This window comes from Pyxicephalus adspersus, chromosome 3 (assembly GCF_032062135.1).
Source record: "Pyxicephalus adspersus chromosome 3, UCB_Pads_2.0, whole genome shotgun sequence".
Lineage (NCBI taxonomy): Eukaryota > Metazoa > Chordata > Amphibia > Anura > Pyxicephalidae > Pyxicephalus > Pyxicephalus adspersus.
In genome coordinates, this window is record NC_092860.1 from 130,637,599 (window position 1) to 130,665,152 (window position 27,554).

At 36.6% G+C, this 27,554-nt stretch overlaps 1 protein-coding gene across 1 annotated transcript in view; it reads left to right on the plus strand.

Annotated features, from left to right (window-relative positions):
- SEL1L3 (SEL1L family member 3) overlaps positions 1-27,554 on the plus strand; it is a 40,634-nt gene that overhangs the window by 4,972 nt on the left and 8,108 nt on the right. The window contains exons 2-18 of the mRNA XM_072406364.1: positions 680-1,235; positions 6,074-6,203; positions 6,670-6,791; positions 8,575-8,690; positions 10,174-10,232; positions 14,051-14,183; positions 15,784-15,913; positions 16,017-16,160; positions 18,255-18,454; positions 18,981-19,160; positions 20,487-20,606; positions 21,196-21,336; positions 22,779-22,841; positions 23,563-23,739; positions 23,955-24,082; positions 25,440-25,523; positions 26,175-26,265. Of these exons, the coding sequence (XP_072262465.1) occupies positions 680-1,235; positions 6,074-6,203; positions 6,670-6,791; positions 8,575-8,690; positions 10,174-10,232; positions 14,051-14,183; positions 15,784-15,913; positions 16,017-16,160; positions 18,255-18,454; positions 18,981-19,160; positions 20,487-20,606; positions 21,196-21,336; positions 22,779-22,841; positions 23,563-23,739; positions 23,955-24,082; positions 25,440-25,523; positions 26,175-26,265 (2,574 nt within the window). The remainder of the gene's footprint in view (positions 1-679; positions 1,236-6,073; positions 6,204-6,669; positions 6,792-8,574; positions 8,691-10,173; positions 10,233-14,050; positions 14,184-15,783; positions 15,914-16,016; positions 16,161-18,254; positions 18,455-18,980; positions 19,161-20,486; positions 20,607-21,195; positions 21,337-22,778; positions 22,842-23,562; positions 23,740-23,954; positions 24,083-25,439; positions 25,524-26,174; positions 26,266-27,554) is intronic.

Sequence of the window (27,554 nt, forward strand, 5' to 3'; positions counted from 1 at the left end):
CCCGACCCCTGCACCATGTATGTTACACAGTCCTGACCGCTGTACTTTGTATGTTACACACTCCTGACCCCTGCACTCTGCATGTTACACACTCCTGACCGCTGTACTTTGTATGTTACACAATTCTGACCCCTGTACTCTGTATGTAACACAGTCCTGACCCCTGCACTCTGTATGTAACACAGTCCTGACCCCTGCATTCTGTATGTGACACAGTCCTGACCCCTGCACCATGTATTTTTCACAATCCCGACCCCTGCACCATGTATGTTACACAGTCCCGACCCCTGCACCATGTATGTTACACAGTCCTGACCGCTGTACGTTGTATGTTACACAGTCCTGACCCCTGTGCTCTGTACAATTGTGAGCTACACTGTATGATACACACATCTAACCGTTGTACTCTGGATGCCAAACAATTTTTGCCGTGACTTATAACGTTTATTACAGGCATTGTGGCCCTGCAGGTGTTGGGATGTGTATTTTCTGGGTCCTGGAAAAAAAAAAAAGATTAGACAACCTTTCTATGCCAGTATGTTTCAGTATGTATATACAAAAACTCCATGCAAAACATTGATTTTGTTTTTTGCATTTCAATTATTAATCATTGTTGCTATATGTTTTTTTGTAGAAAAGCTGAAGATTTTCAAAGTAAATATATTTGTTCTTCCCGCAGGTTCCATTCCTGTGCTCCACCAAAGAGACAACATCTGTAACCAAACCTTCTGAACAGTACTTGAACAACAGAGACTATGTCAGTTTTGAAAACATTCCAAAAACTCTTGCCAATGCAAACATTTCTGTGGAATATTTGTGTTCCAGGCCTTGCACGGTGTACATGGATGTCGTGGCTTCCTCAGAATTTAGAACTGGAATTTTAGTATTTAAAAAATCTTGGAAAAACGAGAGACATGTCCATGAGCTACGGAGCCGGTTGGTAGACTTGAAGCTTCCCAGTGGTATGGTCTACAGGAGCGACTATATCATATCGCACAGTATAGAAGTGTACTATGCAGCACTTAGAGCTTGGGTGGTGCACAATGACCATATAGAAAATCACTCCAAACATAATGAAACCATTTTCTATGCAGCAGCAAAGGATTTTAAAGTGATGGATACCAGTCCACCTCATCAACGTCCTTACAAAGATCATCACATATGTAGGTCCTGGTACTTCGATCACTGGTGGAAACAAAGAGAAAAATCCATATCTGTGTGTTCATTTGAAACAGGTAAGTCAATCATTTTCATGTCCAGTTTCCAGCAATTATTTAAAAGAGATCTTAATGCAGTAAAGTCAAATAAATCCAAAATCCAAGGCAAGTTTCTAAAGTAATCATGATGATCAGTGCAAACTTTACAAATTCAAAACTGATAAGGATAATGACTCTAACATTAAACATCAATTTCTGGAGGACAAGCTTCCAGGTCGATGTATTTTGAATGACAGTGATTGTCCACCAGAGAATGTCACTAAATCAGTGTCAAGCCAGAAAATTTTTTAAGCCGGGTGGTTAAAAATTGTAGGCGGGTGGCAGCCCCTGTATTGTGACCCAACTCTTCAGTAACCACCCAAAAACATCTGGGTGGTTCGCCTGGCCAAAAGGGGCTGGGGAGTACACTTCTAAATGTCAGTTTTGCTGATTTTTCAGTAAGCCCTTTTTGTGTATATCGGCTTGGCCATAGTTGTGTACCTACACACACAACCCTTGTCTTTGATGCTTTTCAGTTTCCTGTTACTAGACTGAAGTCAGACCATTGCTCAATACCTACTTTCATTAAGTACAAGTCCTGCCCTACTTATGCAGTTTCCACTGTAATGCAGAGATAATGGAAAATGCAATGTGGCATCTATTGTTCTGCCTACTTTGGGTCTAACATAGCCACATCTGATTGACCCTCTCATTACCTAAGTTCAAAAATCAGAGGAAATAAATGTAGTGCAGTGTACAATCACATTGACTATCTGTCCATCCCATGCCCCTATAGACTGTTTGTATTTACTTGCCTATTACTAATTTCTTTTTCAATCTTGAGTTTAGTTGGGTTGTGAAAAAGGAAATGCTTTTGTTACCCATACCACTTAATCAGGTAACCCTTTTTATTCTCTTACTAGGAGATGGAAAAGAATAGTATTTGTTTTAAGCAACAACTCGTCTGTGTTTACTTTTAGGTGCATACTACAGGTGTTGAATGATTTGTAGTCGGGCGAGTCTGCTTATTTATGTTTCCTTTGCCTTCTTTAGCTGTCTACATTGATTTACATTATCCAGCAACTTTATTTGGGCAACTGTGACAATGCAATTTACATTGTTTCAATGTAATATAGACATACTGTTTATATAAATAGCATATTTTTATGCTTACTTTTTTCTTGTTAATGCTGCTTATATACATGTGTTATTGGTATACTTGTTTATTGTATATAGTATAGTTTTAGCAAAATGTATTAGTTTGCTACACATGTAATCCTATTTAAAGGATATATTACAAAAGGAAACAAGGGATGGTGTGGAATCTGGTTTGACAAGGATATGCAAATAAAGAATGACCAGATTGCTGGATATCTTATCTGAATTCACTCTAGGCTGATGGTTTTATGAAGAATGTTGGGGTTACATAACTAATTCTCTGTGTAACTACACTCCAGTAGAAGATTAGATTGATAAATTTTACTAGTAGACTTAGCCACTGATTAATGAAGAAAGCAGTGTGAATATGTTCTCAGCTTTCACATCTCTTGTGAATGCATGTTCCAGTTAGTACAGAACTGTTCATTAAACTTCTCCCAACAAGATGTCTTAGATTAGGTGTTGATATGCTACAAATTGTGGATCTGGGAATATTTCCGGGAACCTGTCCCACTGGTCACAAAAAAGCCAAGATTTAAACTGATAAAAAAATATCTCCAACTTCTGCACAAATATAGAAAACTAGAGAAATGTCAGAACTACGTCTTCCACCCATTCTAAGACATCTTATTGTAAGACGTTCCATGCACAGCCTGTTGTAATTGGAATGTCTTCCTACACACAGAAGGGATGTGAAACCTGCATTCACGTACCGCGATCACAACAAAAGCCCATTTTTGCATAAGAAGCCACAGTTTATATGATCTCAACATTATGGTTCAAATGTGGAATTTCAAATAGCAGAAAGAGAGGCTAGAATGCTAACTCATAAAGACATTCATAAAGACATTCAAAGCTTTTATTTTTGGTCTGGACAGCTTTTGGAATTTTATGTACCACTATGATTTTAATTGAATTTAGGACCTCCAATAATTACAGTCAGCATTTGTTCAATCCAAGATCTGAAACAGACTCCCATCAGCACTAAACGACAAAGGTGGCCGATTCACTATGTCCCAGTCAATTAGACAAACAACACTTTAACTGAGGTCTGATATACTTATTATTTACAAAAATCATGACTATTTACCTGTGACAGGAAAAATAACTATATGTCATTATTGGTTGCTTAGAGTATATGCAATGTGCAATGGAGTAAAAAAAAAAAAAAAAAAACAAAACAGTTGAGGCTGCACATGTAGCCCATGCAGCGGGTCCCTTTCTGCATTCCAATGAACTGTAATGAACTCTTCTTTTGTAAGAGGGTAATAAAACAGTTAGATACATTTACTTTGTTTTTTGTGCCCCACTAGCCAGATTTATTTCCAGCTTTGAAGCTTTGGGATTTTAGCTTGTCAATCAAAATTTCCAGTGCAATGCAGAACAGCTAATGTTGCATTGTACAAGATAACATAGGTCAGGGTCAGTCAAACTGTAAAGCTTCAGAACCAGTAATGCAGCAGGAATAAAGAAGCAAAAGAAGTGGATGTCTGTGTGCAAAATAGTGAAAGGAAGTAAAAGCAGCCAGCTTGTCTTGATTTACATTAAACAGCCACCCTAACACGTCTGCTCCTTGAAAGTACTTTCCTTGTTTGCAGTGACATCAATCATACCAAGATTTTGTTCAAGCTGACATAGCTATAGAGACAACAGTAGGCAGAGTAACAGCATATCCAAGTATTTGAGATATAAAACAAAAACATCACCCATATAACAGTTTTAATTCTGGTATTTCTCAATAAGTTGAATTGATCGAAAAATTTCACCAGGGAAGAATGGTGATGGATGGCACATGTGTAGAAGTGATCCTAGGATCAGGATAATAAAACCTGCCAGTGATCAGTGTTTCAAGATAAATTTTCATATTTTTATTGGACAAAATGATGGCAAACATCAAAAAAGTAAAAATAAAGACAGTGGACTTATTTATCAAAGCTCTCCAAGGCTGGAGAGGATACATTTTTATCAGTGAAGCTGGGTGAACCAGCAAACCTGGAATAAATCTGGTTCAGGATTCAAAACATTTAAACACTTTCAAGAAATCCATTCCAGGTTTGTTGGATAACCCAGCTTCAATGATGAAATTGTATCCTCTCAAGCCATATAGAGATTTAATAAATCAGGCTCTAAGACACAGTTGCTTAGTGTGATCTCTTAACCAATATGCAAGTTAGTTTCAGACTTCCTATTTAATATGTTGGTTTGGTTCACTAAACAAAAATAATGTTTGCTACACAATATTGGCCTGTATTCACCTCCTTACTTCTGAAAATCAGTAAATTTTACTTTCAGAAGAATGAATAAACCTGTAAGCTTCAGTTTGTGGGGTTCACTGAATGGTTTGTTCATCAGTAATCTTAGTTCTTTGATTCAGCGAAAACCTAAAGGCATACAGGTAGTCCCCGGGTTAAGGACATCTGACATACGGACATCTCCTAGATACAAACGGGGCTTCCCCGCTTGATCCTGTGCAGGACGGAGGCTTGACAGGGAGGAGGGGGGAGGTTTGCATGGCTTGCAGAATAAATCTTTTGCTAAACACAGCTGAGGTTGTGGGTGATCTTAAGGTGCGTACACACTTCCAATTTTTATCGTTCCAATCGAACGACGAACAATCGATTGGGCAAAAAATCGTTCGTAAAAAAGTAACCAACGACGCCGACGAACGAGGAAAGTCGCTGGAAACGAACGACCGGACCGACGGATCGGATTGGACGACGATCGTTGAACATTGTTCGTGTGTACGGTCGTTCGTTGATCGTCCATGTTCAGAGCATGCGTGATGAACGAACGTCCATTCACTTTCCTGTCGTGCACATAGTTCCTCTATCGCTCAAACGATCGTATCTATTGTGTGTACAATATCTACGAACGATCGTGTCGTTAACTCTATGTGCAGGATCGGTGCTATACGATCGTTCATATATATCGTGCATGAACGTTCGTCGTTCGTTTTCCAACGATAATAATTGGAAGTGTGTATGTAGCTTTAGGGGGTGAGCTCCTTCTGCAGCCTCTTGTAACTCTTTAATGACCAAGACAAACTCTGCAGTTGTTTGTTTTTGCATATCAAAGCACAGCTTGCTCCAGAAGTTAATTAATGTCTAGGCTCCATAAAGTTTTTTTTTTGCTTTGTTTGTGATTAACTCACAGTGAGGATTTTATACAGTAACTGACACGTCATTGCCTAATAATATGTTGATAAAAACATCTGTCCTAATTACAATTAATAAATTAATGTACCTGTTCCGACTTACGTACAACTTCAACTTAAGAACAAACATGCAGTTCCTATCTCGTATGTAACCCGGGGACCAACTAACTGTATTGTGGAATATTGTTGATAGCTAATATTAATAGATCATTTGTTCTATAATAAAATAATTCCAGTTAGCTTATAAAAATAGGGTTATATAGAGATCACTTTCATGAGCTGCAGACATTCCTATACTTAATAATACGGATCATTCCCAGCGCAAGCACAAATGTCTAGAAAAATCAAACTGCACTGCGTGTGACTAACTTGCAAAGTTAAATTGTAAAATAAGGGAACATTGTAAAAAGAGTGCAAAACATCCAACCAAAAAGCAAAAGTTATTCCCTTTTTGCAATGCAATAGTGTTGCTAAATGTTGTACCTTACATCTCCTTCTTAAATACTCAACCTCAGAAAGCATTCATATTGTTCACTGTATTATTAACTCTTCCTTTTTTCTATAGATGTCTCAACTCTGCTTTCCTCTCCACTTGCATCAAGTAATGAAAACAGCGGCCTTATCAAGAAATTCAAGCCATTTAATAACATAGATCTGGAGCGGAGGAGACAGCAGCTTGTTAAACATTACCCAATGTAAGAAACTATCACTCAGAATACTTAACCTAGAGCTGTCTGCTCCTTCTTCACAACAGTTTTATGGCTATATATGTATAATATTCTGATAGGAAATGAGCTGATTCTCCTTATTATTTAACTGAGCTGATTCTTTTTTAAATTTTCAAAGTTGCATAAGTTGAACTTTACTAATGGGACATTAGCAAAAACACATTTTTTATATATGAAAATAATCTTCAGAGCCTGTCAGTATTCATTTTTTTTAAAATGTATGACTATTTTTATTTCCCGGCCATAAATTAATTTATCACTGAAAGTTTTAAAGGTTAGCCCACTCCTCTACATTACATCTGCCTATATACCGGCTTGTCCGAGTTAATTTTTTCCAGAACTGTTAAACTTTGACTATGTTTTTGTTGTTTTTGTATCCCTACATCTATACTTTCCATGTAGTACTTTTTTATTTATTGGTTTTGTTCTCCAGGTTTACATTTTCCATCTGGATGTATTTGTTGGACTATTGTAAAAGTAAAGAATGTGGTATTATCCACCACGTAGATAGTAATAACATGTATGCAACACCACTACTTTTCCTGACTGCTACAGGTAAGTAACATATGCATTCCATTAATATTTAGAAAGTAATGTTTTAAGGTAATGTGGATCAGTACGCAGTTTATAAATCATTTCATTGTTCTTTTTCATCACTGTCAAATCACTTATAGCCTGTGGCACACTGGTAACTGGAATTCTTGTCCAAAGCACCCTGTTGGAATAGAGTTTCATTTTTCTAATGTGGATGTAAATACAAGTGTTTCATGGGTTGCTGTTTTTTGTGCTTTAGGGTCACTTGGATTAGTGTGTTTGCCACTCATTTTTGGGAAGTGAACTTTAGCAAAACTAGTATTCAAAGTACTATAGATACAATAACCTCAGAATATAGGTACAAGTAGATAAGCCATGCCAGCTTTTAAACTGAGAGAACTTACTAGGTTTCAGAACCAAAAATAAACATTTCTTTTCCTGTACATTTAGGGCCTTTCCTTCATGTGCAACGGGTCTGTTACACACTCTTCCTGTTTCATTCTTCATGATATACCATTACAGCCGTGATCAGGTGAAAGCCCCTGATGATGCATGCTCAATGTTTGGCATGCGCAGAAGGAGCAGCCCACAGCCACTTGGGATGGTAAAACTGGAACGGGGGAACCTCCCTAAAAAGTTTTAAAAGTTTAAAAAAAACAAAACATTTTTTCCATTATAAAAAGTGATAGTCTTTTATATAATGTTAAAAATTTGGTGATATGTCTCCTGTAATTGTAGCAATTATCTTTTATCATCGTATAGAAATAAAATAATGTATTAGCCACCATTCTGTGCAAACCTAAAGCTTAGAATAATATGAAAATGTATTTCTAATTTTGAATCACCCCCATTTACAAAAACAGCATAATATGTACCACATCCAAAAATTAAAATGAACAAAAAAAGTTTCAACTCCAAGATGGAGTAATGTATGGAGGTAGCTGGACAATATTTTCACAATACATGATCCCAAAAGAAATCAAATATACAATAGAAATGCATGTTCATTGAAATACTTTGAAATACTTTGTTCAATGAACATGCATTTTTATTGTAAGTTTGATTTCTTTTGGGATCATGTATTATGAAAATATTGTTATTATATACAAAGATAACCCAATATCTCTATTCAAAAAACGTTTTCTTCTTTGTTAGAGAAAATGATCTTTTACATCTCCAGATGAAGCAAACAGGTTCTGTGAAACGCGTCGAGTTTGGGCCCTAGCGCCCGATAGAATCTTGTAACCTGGGTATTGGAGTTTACATAAGAATTACCATCACTATGTTGAATCATGTTTATTGATGTTTTTATTTGTGTTGGATTTTAGGAGTTGTTAAATAAACATGACATTTTTATATATATCATCTTTATAGTGATTTGTAGTGGTACCTTAAAAGCCCTGCTATCTCTATACATTACTCCATCTTGGAGTTGAACCTTTTTTGTTCATAAAAAATATGTAAACAACACCTCCTTGTTGTGTTTACATCTTCCTATCTCTCTCAAAGTTATGTAATTAATCAAAAATGTCCAAAAAATTTTAGCTAAAGTGTATAATTTAATTCATACCTGCATAAATTCTAACGACAGGTACTGTTTTGTTTATGCCAATGCTATACCTGACAGTGCTGTAATGGTCTTGATTTAAAAAACACGTATCAGGGGTATAGATACTTCGTTAGACAAAAAACCCAACAAATGAATTTATCTACAGACTGAAAATACCTAAGTAATTGGAAGTCTATGGAAATTGTACAAAGACATGTACAGACCTGTTTACTGATTTTTCTTTTTTTCTTAAAGGACACGTTCATGCTCAGATGCAGTTAACTAAAAAAATTGATTTTGCAATATTATCCCATTTTACACTTCCACTGTATCAGTGGGTGCGTCTAGATGTCACAATTCATGGAGGAATGGTAAGATTTTGCTGATATTCCCTCTCTGGTTTCCCCTGTAAAGTTGCATTTACATAATTTCTAATAATGTCATCAGTATTATCTGATATTTATGAAATCTGAGCTTTCAGAGTTAGATTGAAATTATTAGGTACATACAATGCTATACTATACACATACAATAAGATACAGGAAAGTGACTTAGAACTGCAGCTGATAGGGGATGGTTACACAACAATAAGTAAGTGTGAAGCACCTTTTGCAAATGCATCTGCCATGGGAGAGATATATGGGGGGTTCTGGTTGTTCTCCTCCTCCTGATAATGGGTTCTTTGAAAGTAAAAAAAACCTGGCCCTCTACAACTTAGTGACAACTCTTTATTTCTGCAACCGTAGCCTACAATGTTTCCAATGCAAAATGATATATGTGCCTTTTACATTACAGCATTTGAAAAGACCCTGTCATATAATAAAGCCCTTATGGCAAAGCATATACCTGTAGAGAAGAGAATGAATACTTTCCTCTCTTACAGTCCTATTGCTGCAGTTCCAAGTCTGTATAAAACCAATCCACCAAGTCATGTCTCAGAAAGACAACATAAAGCCTGCAGATATTCAGTGCCAGTTACCATGTAACATCTGTCAATAGAAGGGGAAACTGTATACAGATAACTAGGGACCATAGCTAACCCCTGCTTCCTTCTGAAAATCCTAGTTGCTTGGCTGTCATTCTATTTCATTGGCTTTAATACTTTTTGAGTCACTGCTCTGAAACTAGACTTTCCTCATTCCTCAGTCAGCCATTCTCAACCAGGGTCCCTCCAGAGTTTGCTTGAGGTTCATTGAGCTGATTGGCCATCCAATAATCATACCTGGATCATTCCAGTGCTGCTTGGCTGAGCCAGTGGTATGAGAAACAAATATATTTTGCACTGTCTGCAGAGGTGATATTCTGACCAATACTGTGAGTAGGGCATTCTTCCCAATTTCCGCCAATATAAGTGGTTTTCTTTTCAATGGCTACTTGGTTTTAGCAAAGGTTTTCTAAGACCTAGAAAAAATATTTCTCTGGGTTAATAAGGTTGAGAAATACTGTTCTAAGGTCCAACATATTCTTTCTCTACATCCACTTTGTGGCATAGTTCCATTCACCATCCTCTGCATCACTACAATACACAGTGGTAACATTGGGACTAATGTGAGGACCCATAGGATGCAGAAGTGTGTTGGATGGGGGATTGTGCTGGAGGCCATAGACTTTATTGTTTTATATTTTATTTTTATTTGTTTTACAAAAGTCCCTCTGACTGTGCTGGTTTCCTGCTTCATGTGACTTACAGAATATATATCAGGCTATATCATATAACAGCCTATATATCTCTCTCACTACAGGTGTTAATAAAATAAAGTGGCAATATAGTACAAAAAAACAGTGAAAAGAGATTTAAATAGCATGGCTGTTTTAACCTATAATGCATATTTAAATTTGCTTTTTATTTTTAAGATAATATTAAATATGTTTCTGGGCCGTGAATTGGAAAGTTCTGAATCTCAAACATATAGGTAAGTAGATCATAGTAGGTAAGTTAAAATGTATATATAGCCAAAATGTTTAAGACAGAGCCTATTGTGATATCCCATCCAGCATTTTGAAGAACTGTTCCTGGATTCCCCCAAAGGTCACTAGCTGTTCCGTGGGCTCCAGTGGACCATGGCTGTCCTTTAACTAGACCCGCTTGCTTAGTTCCTGGTTGGGTGATTATTGAGAAAATCTATGACATTGGATCAGTGAAGTTTATCCTCTCATAAATTTTGCAAGCACCCACTGACACCAATATTGTATTTAGCTGTCCCTGGGGGGAACTATGTGATGACGCTGATTTAATATCCAGTGAACTAGAAAGAAATATCTTAGTATTGTGCAGCAGTGACCATGCAGTTTCAACACTCTGGGCCTGTTTTATTAAAGCTCTCCAATGCTGGAGAGGATACACTTTTATCAGTGAAGCTGGGTAATGCAGCAAACCTGGAATGATTCTGGTTCAGTAATAAAAACATTTGCTAACAAATAGCAAATGGCTGTTAAGAAATCCATTCTAGGTTTGCTGGATCACCCAGGTTCACTGATGAAACTTTATCTTCTACAGCCTTGGAGAGCTTTAATAAATCAGACTCTATAAACCCGTTTAAAGATACCATTTTTATGTTTCTGTGTCAATAATTGAAATATTTATGTGAGTAAACTTTTATTATTCGCTACAATGGGAATTTCTATAGCAAGTCAATTTATATCTGAGGGGGCAGGACTATCTCATATCCCGCTGACCTCATTGTCTACCTGTTTATATAAATAGTTAATTTATTTTTTTGTGTTTAATTGTAAAAGCTTTTTTTTTCGGGTAAAAAGCTAAATATCCTTGTATAAATGTTTTCCTTTATTATTCTTTATTTCATATGTTTGTTAGCCAAATCTGGTATTTACACTGCAAACACAAAGAAGTTATTGTCTCTCAATTTGCCAGGGCAGACAGCAAATTATATACTCCTCCTATGTAATCCTGCCTTAGGGATAAGTGAATACTTAGAAATATCAGGATTTCATGTAGTGATGCAACATATTAAAACTAAACCAAGTTTTTAAGATTCTAGATAAGATCCCACAATATTATCTTGTATTTATTTAGCTCCGACATATTATGTAACGCTTTACAAAGTCCATAGCCATGTCGCTAGCTGTCCCTTCAAGGGGCTCACAATTTAATGTCCCAACCATAATCATATGTCATTTATAAAGTCTAAGGCAAATTTGGGGGGAAGCCAATTAACCTAACTGCAGGTTTATGGAATGTGGGAGGAAACCCACACAAACTTCCAAACAAACCTCCTTGCAGATAGTGTTCTGGTTGAGATTCAGATGTAGGACCTATCGTTGCAAAAGCCAGAGTACTAACAGGTCTAGGTCTCATTTAGTTCCAACTCCAGGCCAGGGCTACTTCCATCTATCTTTTATTAGACCATGCAAAGTGTTCCGCACAGATGCAGCCAAAGGGCTTTTGGCTGTATCTGCAGAACACTCTGCCACAACACTCTTAACAGGATTTGCTGTGGGTTGCTTCAACCACCCACATACATGTTATCCCGGAGCTGGTGTCTGGAACACATTTGCCCTTGCTTAAATTGCTTGAACAGATCAACCAATAAAGACATAAGAAATCAAGGACCTAAATCAACTACCCTCTTTTATTTCCTTCTGCACATCCTATATATATGCACAGCTAAGCCATTTTGAATGTTGTCTTTCTTAAACACTCAATATCATCCTCATCAAAACCGATTCAGTTCAAACAATACCCCTGATAAATCCAATACAGGTGAACAGCTTCGGGTAAAAAGACTGATTATTGTGATTATCATGTGTAGTGATTGATGTATAGTATTGACATCCTAATCTCATGACAATACAATGGGACTTAGATGCATTAATTATTCGTGTGTAATTATGTATGAATACATCTCATGAATACATAAATATAACCTTTAGCCATTAAACTTCTTTTGTTCTTTTTTCTTTCTTAATACATGCTTTTTGCTCAGGAGTCAGATTGGCCCTGGCTCAAAGCTCTACTTGTGGCATGCAGTGTGCTTTAGGTTTTAGGAAAGTATTTGCTAGAAGCATTATTAGGAGAGGATGTAGAATTGTTTTCACATGACTACAGGATATTAAATAGCAGTCTTCAGACAGGCAGATTAAAGGAAAAATGGTGCCACTTTAAAGAACGTTTTTTTAAATGAAGAGAGCTATGTACTTCAACTTTTGTTGCTGCATAAGGTTTTTATTTTTTGTGTAACCCATAATTCCTAAAGAAAAATCCCCCCCCCCCCCCAGCTATTACAAATTACTGTATTTATTGGACTATAAGATGCACTCCCCCCCTCCCAAAGTTGGGGGAAAATGAGGGTGCGTCTTATGGTCCAAATACTGTGGCAGGGGGGCCCGGCAGGCGGCTGCAGCATGGCCCCTCCATTCTGCAGCCTCATAAACACTGATGCTGGATCGTGGGAGAGGGAAGGGGAACGGCTGCAGTGCCGTTCCACCCAAGGGACCTTACACAAAAGCATCAGACCTTACTTTCCCTGCTGTTTTCTAGCAGGCTCCGTGTAACAGTGGTGAGTCGGGAGGGAGGCAGAGAGGGCGGGAGGGCAGTCTGAGATGAGCAGTGTTGGGTTTCTTGTGCAGCAAGTAATTCACCTTTGACAGGTAAGATGTAGCTTTCCTATCACTATAGTCTTGTAGTGCAATATCTGTGCAATGTGTCTGTGCAAGGTACAATTTGTCACGTGCAATGTGCAATGTACAATGTGTCATGTGTCATATTATTCTGCTATATTTTAATAATTATTTCTTTATACAATTTGGTTCTGAATATTTTTTTTTCTTGTTTTCCTCCTCTAAAACCTGGGTGCGTCTTATGGTCTTAAAAATACGGTACAAATCTGTAATGGATTTCTTAAAAAGTATTTACTATTTGACAAACGTTTTTAATCCTGGACCAGATCCATTTCAGGTTTCCTGGATCACCCAGGTTCTCCCATGATAGTCCATCTTCTCCAGTCTTGAAGAGCTTTTATAAATCTGACCCATTGGCTCCTTTTGCTTTTAATTAAAAGGTTGTCAACCTTTTCAGACCTAGGGACCACTAAATTTGCGAGCTCCGGCCACGTATCACTTAAAGAGAAAGAAATGTACCCCATAGTAAGGTCATGATGCCAGAAACTGCCCACTCTTCCATTGCTGGTCTGGGCCTGCAATGTTAGAGTGGACGGATTGTGTTCAGATACACAACCTGCCCACCACTGTGAGCTTGCGATTTGTACGGAGGACATGGTCCACTGCTCTGGCTGGTGCACCCCTCTAGCGGGGTTCTTCTACTGACCCCACTGGGGGGCGCACCGGCCAGAGCTGCAGACCCCCAAAATTGTCTTGCAGACCACCGCTTGGTGACCGCTGTTTTTATTTATCATTATTTTAAGGATTTTTATGATAAGGGTGGATACAAGAAAAGGGAGGTGAACTTATCAGAGTGCTTCTTCTCTATTTACAAGATGGAAAGGTAACAGGACCTAAATGTGTTCTTTAACTGCAGAAGAAAAGCCTAAAGTTTCTTGCCCTGCAAGGCACAGCTCAGCTGTATGGCATTTCAGTGTAAATCTCAGAACTGGGTAGACAGAAATAAAATCCTTTGGTGGTAATCAAATTTTACCTGCATACAGGAAACTGAAACATGAAATTCCCAAAGAATTAGCTAACTGCTTGTAATTTGTGTATTTGTTGTTTATGAGTTTTTAATCTTACCTAATTTAGTTTTATTGTATTTTTTTAGTGTGGATGGTGACATATATTACGATGATACTGATGGTTTTATGGCTGTTGGGGGAAGCAAATATGTTGCAAATATAGATGGTGTTTTTGGACCTGTGAAATATTACCGTCTCAAGGCTCTGCAAATGGAAGAGGTAGGTATGAATTATTTTTTTATCAGGTATAGACTGGTGAGGTTTAGTGTCTTCATCCTTCATGAATTGTCTATTAGATTGTGAACTCCTTTGAGGGACAGCTATATAAATACTGTGTAATAATAAACAGCTCAAAAGGGTGAATTGGGTAATAAAGAATGAAAAGTCTGTTTTGGGTTCTCCTTTTACTTAGTTCACTGTGTTACTGGAGCGGACTTTCTTTGACTTTACACCTGACCTGCCTTTAAAACACAGCCATTGCAAAAAATGTACCAAGTATCATCTTTCCGGACTACACAAAAAAAAAACAGAAATGTATTAAGGAACCTTTTGGTAATAAGTCCAGTTGTCATGACTCTTTGATTTCAGTTGACATTATAATGGACGTTATAATATATATATTTTATGGGCTCGTAATTAAAGCAATCCAAAGCATTTATGATTACTATTGCATTTTAGGGCCCTTGAATTCAGAACATTTCTGTTCACAACCTGTTTTGTTAATGGTGTTATGGTATTCTACCAGATAGGAAATGAAGAATCATTACAACACAAACAAAAAAAAAATCTTATAGAGTCAAACCTTTTTCAACTGTATTAGAGAAAAAAGTGTTTACATTGCTGGGTCCCTGTTAGAGATTTCCTTTTAGTTCCTATTCTGGTGACACTGCTTTGACCGAGACTTAAACCTCCTCAAGAAAGGTCAAAGGTACCAATAAAACCCAGCAAATGTTCTATTGCAATAATAAAAAGAAATCTTTGTGATGCTACTTCCCCCTGGGTAACATAATATGATACCAAGTGGCCTAGTGGACATACACTAAGAATGCCCCAGACCACTTAAATTTAACTCCCCAGACGCATTCATCTTTTTTAGAGCTTGATCCTTGGCTTGCAGTAGACTAACACAAAAGGGGACCAGATGCTTTACTTGCTTGTTGTATTACTAAACACACATGGTAGAGAGAATGAAGGAACAGGATACCCAAATACTCAGATGGTAAACTTTTTGTATATCATCTGTAAAGCAACTTCCAAGACTTTCTTATGTGTATCCGTTTCTTGCAGTTCCTATATACACGTCAACAAGCACATTAGACTCTTCAATTCTGTAGGTCAGCACCAAGGTTCTAGTTGTCTAAGTTAGCTAAACTTGTGTTATGTGACCAGCTACCGGTGCTGTCCTTGCTACCAGGACTCTTTAATGTTCCATGTGAAACTGTTGCAAAGCTTACACCCGACAGCAGCATGGTCTTCTGCATTGGACACCATCCAAGAACTTTCAAACACAGCAAAAGCAGAACCCTGTGGAGAGAAGAAGAAGGATAATTTGTCTAATTTGTTATCACCTTCCACAGGCTTACGTCACGGAGCAATCTCAAAAGTTAGTGATATCTGGTAGTACATCGATATCTAAAGCCTCTTCAACAGTAAAAAGTAAAACCATCCAATGGCCTTGGGAACCCCCAAAAAGCACCATAACTGTAAACACATTTTAGGCTAGAGGAGCTGAATTATTTTTGGCACACAATAAAATCATAAACGATGGTTTGTAAGTGTACACAGTCAACCCATTGTTTTTTGTTTTTTTCTGATATAGATATTCAACCCTCTACCAGAAGATGAACTTTATGACCAAATCCAGAATTATTACAGCAGATGTTTTGAGGTGAAAGACTTGGTACATCTCTATGCTGATACGATTAGTGAGAAGCACATCAAGCAAACTTGTAAGAAATGAATCTAAACATTTAAGCATGTATTTATAAAATCACAACAAAAAGTACAGGCATGTGTTATAAATATACTACTAATGAAATGACTTAACCACAGGTCAAGCCAAGAATAGGTACATAGACCTCTACCTAAAATACAGAGACAGACCCACCTGTAATCTGGTTCCATGGACACAAGAGGAAACAAGGAAATACAGTAATTTATTTAATCTTCTAACATCTACAGAAAATATTTTATTGGGTAAGTGTTCTTGTAAGGATTGTTTTATGAACATTATTACAAGCCACCCAGGCAGGATAGCAGTATAGAAGAAAAGGAACTAGCAGAAAATGTCTAGTAGATGCTGGCATGCTGGGAACTGCATGGACAAACCACTGGTTCATTTTAAGCTGTACTCATTGTTCGTGTAGCTTCTCCTAAGCTTGTGGCAGTGTATAGTAGCATTAGGACTGGTCCAGTGCTAAATGTTCTTTGTGCCAAACTTTAAGTTTGGTCCTTACGGTCCTATTATTCAGATGGCTAGATGTGAATGTTGAATACAACTTTCAGGAAGTATTGGTGACGTTATGGCCAGCACCATCAGAAGAGTATACTGAATCATGCCTCTCAATTGGGTGATTTAGACCTGGTGTTTTGGGGACTTTAAATGCAAAAATGCAGCACTTTCTATGGCTCTGGCCAGTTATGTACATGTGGTGCTCTTGGCATGTTATTAAATGTCATGTGCAGGGCACGGCCATAGAAAAGACATCCTAACAGCTTTTATTCTGTGAGCTAAATTTCAGAGGAAGCAAAGTTTGCCTGTAGTTCAGTAGGAAATTCATGAAATTGAGGTTATGTTATTTAGTTTTAAAATGCATTTATCCTTTAAGCAGACCATATTCTCAAGAACTGGTTTCACGTGATTAGACCTGGAGACAATACTTCATTCATACAATATTCATGTTTGGGTTTTAGTGCATTGCTTTGCATCTGTTTCTGCATTTAAACAAATAATACATAAAAATAAGCTTGAACAAAAAAAATCTATCCTAACCCCCAACCCAACCAGGTTTCTAATACAAAGCCAGAAGAAGAAAAGGCCAGGAATGTTTTTTTTTTTTTTATGACAAAAATTACCTTTTGGAATTAATTGCATAACTCTGTGTGATGAAACCCTATAGTGAGACTACTAAGTGCTTTTCCAATTTTCATATCAAAGTAATTTCTGTATACCTTCAATGAAAAGGCATATTTGCAGGGCCAGTTAGCATTAGTTACATGGACCTGTACCTAAATTATAGAGACAGATCCTCTTGTACCAAGCTATATGTATACTTGCATTTGTCCAAAATTCTATGACAAAATGCTGTTGTTACTTAGAAAGACAGTAAGTAACGAGACAAGGAATAGTCTCCTGTTCTTCTGGGCCCTATTTTAATCTCGGGTTCTGCTTTAGTCATAATTATAATTATCTAGTAAACTAAAATCCATTCTGTACTTTAAGCTCAGTTACTTGTCAGTGCCAAAAAAAGATGACGCTTTCTTTATCACCACCATTTCCATATGCTTGATAGACTTTCAGCTAACTGTAATGAGAATAGCAAATGTTTGCTTGTTGCTTGAGTGACCAATTCAGAATGGTGACATTAAAATGAATTGAAATAGTACAGGTTAGAATGTTATTTTACAGAAATAGCAGACACAGAGGAAGAGTTGGTGTAGGTTCTGCACATGTAAGACTTGATTTGAATGGATGTTTTTTTTATAATGCCTAACAAAGCTCATACTGTACTTATATATGATTATCCAGGCTAATTTATTCTTTCTAATAGGTAAGAACACAGAGCAGAGGTAAAAAACCTCTAAACATCCTTAAACCTTTGTAAACTATTCCATTTTTATTGGAAGTGTTTGTGTGCATTTATAGGCAACCTGCATTCTCTTTGCAGGTCTGATTAATGCCTTGTACAGAAGCAGGAATATGTACTGATCTGTGCAGTCTATACCTCTTTTCATACAAAAAAGTATTCATGGCTTGGCATTGCATGCTATTATTACATCTGTAATCTTTCAGAACAAACAGATCCTTCTCCATCATTGACTTTTTCAGTTGCACTGCCTCTGGAATGTATAATACATGCGTTTTAGTTCCCCAAGTTCATAATTTTATCAGGATTTATCAACATTTGCACATAGTTACCTAGTCAATGGTGCATTCAGGTCCACCAATGTGACTTTGTTCTACTACAAAGTTTGGTGTCATCTGCAACCTCAAAAATTGTATTTTTAAATGCATAAATGATTTATAAACATTCCACTTATTCATTTGTCTTGTCTACTGTGCTTTCTAAGATCCTAGGACAGATCCAGTATCTTCATTCGGGAAGAAGATATATGAAAATGTTATCAGGAAGTTGTCTGATGGTTTCCAACATTTAAATTCATCTATCCCTGAGTTAACTGATGCTAGCTGCTGTGGATACCACAAAGCATCCTACCTGTTGGCCGTTATGTATGAAATTGGTTTAGGTGTGCCTGCTGACCCAGATCAGGTGGGTACCATTGCACATATAAATATTCTACCAGTTGTATTTATCTGCCAGTACAAAAACATTTCCTATGTTTCTTAAAGTTCCTTTTCAGCAGTTATTCTCCTGTCATGGTTAGCACTTATATTGTTCAGTTTTCATCCAGGGTTTTATTTACAGCCTGGACTTAGATATCCAGAGATACCATTAATAATTTTTACATTCTTGCTTATTTAAATACAAAATGTTTAACACAATTCAGTCTCTTACTGTTGCTATTTATCATGGGGTTGATTTCCTAAACAGGAATAAAAATTGACACAAAAGTGGAGTTAGGTTTCAATCTTTCATTCAACTCCTTCTCCAGTTTTAAAAGCCATTTCTCTTCTGATGTATTAGACATTTTTAGTGTTAACCATATTTCAGTTAGTGAACTGTTTCTCAGCTTAGATAATTATTATTGTATTTTTTCCAGTCAGTACAATTCTTTTCTTGTATTTTGTAATATGTCCAGAATGTATTATTATCATCATTACATTTGTTTGCACAGGCTTTGTTATTTAGTCTAATCGGGGCACAAGGAGATGACAGGCTTGCTCTGATGAAGCTTGGATATAAGCATCTTCAAGGGATAGATACTCACAGGTTGGATCCGGATATTGCATATGTATACTACATGAATGTTGCAAAGAAAACTCCAAAAGACCGAACAGCCAGACACTCAGAACAGGTAAGAAATGTTTCAATATAGGGATATACCATTTCCAAAAAAATGTCATGTAGTTGTGGCCCTTAGCAGTGGAAGTCCAAGAACGTTCAGATGATTATCAGAATACCATACTATGGTTTGAACCTAATTTGCCACTACCTGTCATATCTTAGAGTTTTGTGTCTGGCTGCTCTTCCTCCCTATACTAGTCAATGTAAATTAAAAAGCCAGACTCATCCATCCTTTCCACCGCTCCTCTTCCGCTGCATTTCTTTGCAGATCTCTACACTGGCTTCCATTTCACCTTAGAATCACACATCATGCTCTTGTGCTTTGCCTTCAAATCCCTCCACAGTTCTTGTCGCACTTACCTTTCTTACCTGGTAAAAATGCTCCCCCAGCTGCCCCTTCTATTGTGTGGTTTTCCCCCTACCTCTTAGATTGGGTCCTCTCCTCCCCTGCCACTGTCTGTATTCGTCTGTCATTTGCAACCCCTATTTAATGTACAGCGCTGCATAATATGTTGGTGCTATATAAATCCTGTTTAATAATAATAATTAAAAATAATTATAATAACAATAACCTTAGCTTCATTATTCACAAATGCCTTATATTTTCTGCATTTAAAGTATGTTTAAGTCTGCAAATTTCTATCCATTTTCATGTTTATTGATGTAGTGTATTTGGAATGTTTTCCTTTTACTTTGAGATATGTGTGCATTGCAGCAACTGCAGGTCAAAACCAGTCCTTTATGCATGTAATTGTGTTTGTATATGTTTGTGTTTGAGAACCTATAATGAATCTGATACATTTTTTTCATTAATTAGATATTTACTTTGTAATCCTTCTTCTAAGCCCCAGGTCATCATTACAGGGGATGCAAAGTATCCTCAAGGGCCAGGAGGAGTCCATAGTCTCTGCCAAGCTCTGTGATCAGTGACCAATCAGAGGGGCGGGGGGAGGGGGGCAATGTGTCAGTGCAGGGAATACAGTGCAGCACAGACCTCTTGCTCATCTTTAGTGCCATACCTGGTGCTAATACTGCTGTACATTATATCTCATATATGTGCATATGTGTTGGAGTCCAGTGTGTCGATAGTGCAGTTTGGAATTGGTAATATTTTTATATATGGAAGCCATATAGCATGATGCTGTTATAACTGGCATGTCATAATTATAGTTATTTTTTTCATAACCAGGTTTCTGTACTTGATTTTTTATGTGTCAACATTTCGTATATTTGACATAATAGTTGACATAATTTTTTGTATATGTGTAATCTAATTAATTTCTAGTTATCTTATCTTGTACCATTTCTTCTTAAATATTTTTGTTTTTCATTTCAGGCATTTGTAGAAACCATAAGGTTAATGGATGATGATATTTTAAAGGAGCAAACCCGAGAGAACGATGACCTATTTCTGTGGCTTAAACAAAATGCGGAGAGAGGGGATCCATATGCCCAGGTACCATGAACATTATATGAAAAAATACATCCTCACTGACTGTTATATTCCTCAATGACAGTCAGTTACTGGCACACTTGCAGTCTTTGCATAGTAACACAACAGATATACAGTAAAAATCAGTTTCAAAACTAATAAACTTAAACATAAATAAAATTTGACCCCCAACTACTCTATCCTCCTTTTTTGTGCACATTATAATTTCATCAACCCTAAACTGCATCCAAAACGTCACAAAGCAGCCAAAAGAGATTCATTCACTATGAGCACACCATTTTTTATATTATTGTTGACATTTCAGCAGTAAAATGTGCCAGCACTTTATGATGTGAAGCTGGAGCCAAAAATGGCATACCGTTAAGGGCACTTTTATCCTGTAAATTATTGTAGGCAAAGCCATTGCAGAATAAATGTGATACGGTAAATAGTTATGTACACTGAAATGACATTTATGTGTTGGATGAATCCCAGTAAACATCATTCCCTTCACATTCAGCAATGTTTCTATGTTGAGTATCTGCTGTGCCCAGTAATTTGTTTTATTGATTATTTATAAGCACTTTATGCCATTGTTTGCTTTGTCCTACAGCACAGGTTGGCCCAAATGCTTTTCTGGGGTCAGCAAGGTGTGACGCAGGACACCAGGGCAGCCATCGAATGGTATGAACGGGGAGCTCTGGAGAATGAAGAGCCAGTGCTGATGTATGACTATGCGGTGCTGCTGTTTAAGGTATGTTGTCAAAGAGTCCTGCCAATCCTTACAGGGACTATGCTAAAAGGTATTCATAGCATCACCCACCAGAAGGCACTAGCTGTTTTTACTTAATCTACAGGTAGTCCCCGAGTTAAAGAAAAACTAAACTCAAAAGTCCCCCAAAAAAATACACTTACCTTCAATCCCGCAGGACTGTCGATTGGTCCGGAGGTCTCATCCATCGGGTCCCGCGTTGTCTTCACCCGATGCAGGCGCGAGATTGGGTGACGTAGGTGGAAAAAAACTTGCCAATCTCACTGCACATGCATGAGATCGGGGGGTCCTTCTGCGCATGTGCAGAAGGAGCACCCAAGAGCCTCCCAGGATGCATGACGTAGATATCCTGGGAGGCTTTGCGTTCCCATTCATTCTCGAATTAGGGGGCGGTGTTGCACCCTTTTTTTTTAAAAAGGGTGTTGCACAAAATTTTTACCTTACATAAAAGGGTTGTCTACCCTTTTATGTAAAGTGAAAATTTTGAGTTTAGGTATGCTTTAAGGACATCTGACACTGGAGGACTCCTAGATATGTACGGGGCTTCCCTGGTCGCTCATGTGCAGGACGGAGACATGATGGGGGGGGTGGCAGTTTTCATGACTTGCAGTAAAAATCTTTTGTTAAACACAGCTGAGGTTGTGGGTGATCTTAGGGGTGTGAGCTCTTTTGCAACCTCTTGTAACTCTTTATTGACCAAGACAAACTCTGCAGTTGTTTCTTTTTGCATATAAAAGAACTTGCTCCAGAAGTTAATGAATGTCTAGGTTCCATAGTTTTTGTTTTTGTTTTTTTTGCTTTGTTTGTGAATGTTGCTTTGCTTTGGTTGTGAATGTTGGGACACATATCTGCCCTAATTGCATTTATTAAAATAATATACTTGTTCTGACTTACATACAAATTCAACTTAGGAACAAACCTACAGTCCCCTATGTCATATGTAACCTGGCAACTACCTGTATAGATTAATAGGTAGTTTTGTTTAAAATGTGTTCTTAGAATGATTCCTATTTGCTAAAGTTATAATGATTAGCTGTTCATGCTGTTGCATGACCACATGTAAATAAATTTAAGATAAAAGAATAGGGGGCATATTTAGAATTATTTTGACCCAAAATTCTAATTCTAATTATAACCAAGAATGAAATCATCCCTTGATTTGTAGTAGGTCATTGTGTACTTGATTTTGAGGATTTCCCAGAACAAGGCAGCTCCCGTTCTATTTGGGTTCCAATCTGCATTTCCTCCATCTCTTAACAGACATCAGTACCCTCACAATTTTTTTTATTTATGCTATTGTTACTATTATTTATACACCACAGGCACTTTACAATCATGTGTTTTTTACACACATTGAGATCTGTACAATCAATACTCCTAGTATAAATCATGTCATTTAATACTACATTTACTCATATTTTTAGGGTGATGGTGTACCAAAAAACATGAAACTGGCATTGGAGTTAATGAAGAAATCTGCTTCCAAGGTAATTTTGTTTTTTAACTAAAAGTAAAACAAGGTATGATCCCTAGAATAGCATAAATGTAAATAGTGTGGCACCAAAAACTGGGGTTTTAGGAATTTTCTATACCACACTTAAATGCAGTTAAAATATAATCTTTATTAGTTATACATAGATATCAACAAAAAAAGCCTAAAATGTCAATGCAATCAAGGCAACTAAGATAGTAAACATATTTTAGGTTACATATTAATTGGCTTTGGAACATGTAGTATAGCAGTCCTTGGATTCTGCATTGTGGGATGGGTGCTGCTGGTTTTAACCATATATTAACGTCTTCTTGGGATGCTTACTGGGTGTCTGCATTTATTTGTGTTGTTACCCTTATAAAAATATCATTATTTTAAGCTAGGTTATCTATTTTTATTATATCATTATGAAAAATCAGGGGATCCTATAACTCAACTTTGTACTGGCCAGGGTAGTGGGAGGAAATTGGTAATTCCGGTGAGGATTTGTCACTAAAATAAATAGGTTTTTAAAAGTTATTCCAAACTATTTTATTGGTTTTTGGTAAAGTTAGATAGTCTTGATAAATATTGTACATCTTTTACTACTGGTGTTTACATACAAAAAATGTTATACCCTTTATGTCCTCATTAGCACACTAATCACATTTGTAGAGCGCAATTGTGTAATTCTATAAGATGAATTAGACATCCTACTGATCTTCCTTTGCCCACAGGGACAAGTGGAGGCTCTAAATGGCTTGGGCTGGTATTACCACAATTTTAAGAAAGACTATGTGAGGGCTGTGAAGTACTGGAGTAAGGCCTATGATCAGGGCAATGCAGATGCCGCATTTAATCTTGGAGTTATGCATTTGCATGGAATCCATCCAAAAGAATCTGTTCCCAATGAAGTAAGTATGACCATCATATAAAGACACTTGGTCCCCGAAACAGGTATGACTTTATCTCATCAAAAAAAAGCACTTGCTCCCTGGACACATGTCCCCATTGAAAGATTTCCCCTTATGACTTGTTCTGGGGTCACTGTACAGTTTTGGATATCACAATTATTAATAATACTATTATTCTTCATTTAAAATGTGCTAACATATATTCTTCCTCATAGACGCGTGCCTTTGAATTCATGTCGAAAGCTTCAGAAGGTGGTCATATTGAAGCCTCTATTAATGTAGCCCAATATTTAATCACAGGGAGTTTGAAGAATATAGAAAGAAATGCAGAGGCAGCTGTAATGTAAGTAAAACATATGGTAATATTAGTTAGGAATAAGCAACTAACTATATCATATTAGGCAGTTTTTCTTCTCTATAAGTATGTATCTCTTTTTAAGCGTGATGACCTGGGAACCCCTGGTGTTGCTCCCCTAAATCAAGTTCCCTTTATAAGTTTTTTGGTTTCTCAAAATTGTTTATTGGGGCCAAAAAATACTGCTTATTAGCTCACTAAAAAAGGACCTAAAAATTTTTTAGAAAACCATTACAGCACAACACATGGCAATGCATTACCATGCATTGTTGATCCATTTAAAATGAATACATATGGCCTGATTTATTGGGCATGATTTATTACAGCTCTCCAAAGCTGGAGAGGATACATTTTCATCAGTGAACCTGAGTGATCCAGCAAACCTGGAACAGATCTGGTACAGGACTGAAAACATGTGCTAAAAATAGGAAATGACTTTCAAGAAATCCATTTCAGGTTTACTGGATCTCCTAGCTTCCCTGATGAAAGTGTATCTTCTCTAGCCTTGGAGAGCTTTGATAAACCTAAAAAAACAGAGTATGGATAGTTGTAAGGTCTGTTGGAAGATATTGCAGTAAAGCTTATAGTAATACCATGCAAATCTAAGAAAGCATTATATCTGTTACTGATCCCTATTTAATGAACAGTGCTATGTAATATGTTGGCATTATATAAATACAGTTTATGATTATTATTATTATTAATAATATTAATAATAATAATAATAATAATTTTGTTTTGCTAGTATACTAATCTACCCATTGTGCTGGTAGAAAGCTTTGGTATACAATTGCAATACATGATAAATATATACTTTTTATGATTTGGCTGCTCTATTCTGGCCCATCAGAGCTTATTTGAAGTGAGTTTCTAGGTTCCTAATTTGTGTGTGTGTTTCTCTAGGTATTCATTGTTCTATCACAATACTACTTACAATATATTGAATGGCTATCATGCAACCTAGGCTTACAGAGTGTATGTGGCCACTTCTAAGCTGAGCTCAAGCCAGACTTAAAAACACAACCAGTAACACATTAATTTAATAATAAAATAAATATAATAATTTTATTATAATAATATAATAAATAGAAATATTTATTATATTATAATAATTTGTTATTATTAAAACAAAGAAAGTACCTACAATTATCCTGATATCACTCTGGAAATTCCCTGTAAACCAGGATTTAGACTGGCATATAGTGAGCCAAAACTGGCAGTCTATTTGTTTTTCAGCTGCATATTTAGCATCTTGTCTTTAGTTATGAGTACTTGGAATTATAACAATATCAGATTCTCTAGAGCCAATACCATACATGAACTTACCTATGTTTGTATTTCATAGTTTGGCAAAGTTTGTAGCTGAACAAAATGGAAACGTTGGACTGATTATCAGAAAAGCTGTAAATGCGTATTTAGATGGGTCATTGTAAGTATGAAAGTTATGCTTTTGAGAGATTGTAAATATATTGAAACTTGTGGTTTTCATTTGTTTTTACTATTTTCGTTATTATGTACTTGGAGCTTTTTTATGTACTTTAAAATAAAGTATCATTTCAACCCCTATTTATACAAAGAGGCTATATATAGTATCCTGAGTATTGGTAGCCTGAAAGGTTTGACTTAGCATTTGTGGACCCACTGAGCTTGATTTATGAAAGCTCTCCAAGGCTGGAGAGGATGCACTTTCATCAGTGAAGCTGGGTGGTTCAGCAAACCTGGAATGTATTTCTTAAAAGTCATTTGCTATTTGTTAGCAAATGTTTTCAATTCGGAACCAGATCCATTCCAGGTTTGCTGTATCACTCAGCTTCACTGATGAAAGTGTATCCTCTCCAGACTTGGAGAGCTTTAATAAATTAGGTCCACTATGTCCAAATGACTGACAATCAACTACCAGGCAAGACTGATCCCAAAGCAACAGGAATCCATGGACCAATGGTTCTCTATAGAAACCAAACAAATAGCACACTGTGTCATTTTTATAAACTACACATAACTCCTTGCAATGTTTATTCATTATGTGCAGTCTGAAAGTTTTCCTCAGACAGAATAATTATTTTGTTTCTGATTTTGGCAGAAATGAGGCTTTTTTGTATTTCATCTTGGCAGCAGAAGCCGGTATTGAGTCATCTCAGACAAATGTGGCGTATCTCTGCGAGGAACTTCCTGTATGTATCTCCAGATTCTTTCCACTTTAAAATATGTATAGAAGCTAGGTGATAAGCACTGTTTCCTTAGAGCACTAGGGTCCCTGGTTCAAATCTTTGGCAGGACATCATCTCTATGGACTGTACATGTTCTTCAAATGTTTGTAGAGTTTTATTCTTCATCCCATGCTTAGTAGATGTAAAACCAAACTTATTTGTAAAATAGAGTGTGAAAGAGCTAGAACATCTGTTAGTTAGTTTTGTGAGCTTGAAAATTCACTCCTACTGTCGTGTGTGGTTTTAGGACTTATAGCAGGCTTATAAGGCACCTTTTATCAATAGACAATTACATACAGATACATAAAATCACAATTTATTTGAATGTTAAAAAAACGTATACCAACATCATTGGACATGCATGTCGTACATTAAGATCTTTCAATGTGATTTCACAATTATGAGACTAGTATGTCCTAATTGCCTTCTGCTAAGGAATGCAAAGTTCTCTGGTTGCCAAGTATCCCTCTATATGTACATGAAAGATTCTGGGGTGGAATGGAACAATTGGTACTGGAATCCAGGGACTATAAGAGGAATATGTGTCTTGTTAGAATTTTAGAACTTTATGGATTCTGATCACTATTGTTACTATTATCATTAGTTGGATTATCTTTAGTATTACCTAAGCAATGCAAAATATTTGTTTGCTTTTTCTCACTCATTAAGGATTTATTAATTTGCCTCATACAACTTAAAACTACACTGACGTCACGCTGCGCCTTCCTTGTTTTTCCGTTTCTAGTACAATTGGTAAAATTAGTACAATAAAAAAGTGAAGATTGTCACTCAGAATATAAGAATTTATTGGAATATTATTTTTGTTTTATTATTAACCCCCTTAGCGGTAACCCTGAGCCACATTTTTTCCATCGACGTCCCCCGGCGTCCTGCTCATCCTTTCAGGTCCTCGGGCGGCGTCCCCTTCTTGCGATCTTCTTCCGGACAGTGCAGAGATGTTGACATCGGTGCATGTGTCGGTTCGTGTGGGAGGGAAATTCTAAATATTTAATATTGGATTCAATACAAAATAACTGTATTGAGTCCAATTCAAGGAAATCTTTATATAGTATATATATATATATATATTTATTTATATATATATATATATATATATATATATATATATTATATATGCTACTGTACAGTATTTTTATGCAATCTTATTTTAATCTGATTTTTGTGTTTTTTTATTTAAAGTTTATTATTACATTTCTTTAAATATTGGACATATTTTGGTGAGGTATGCATAG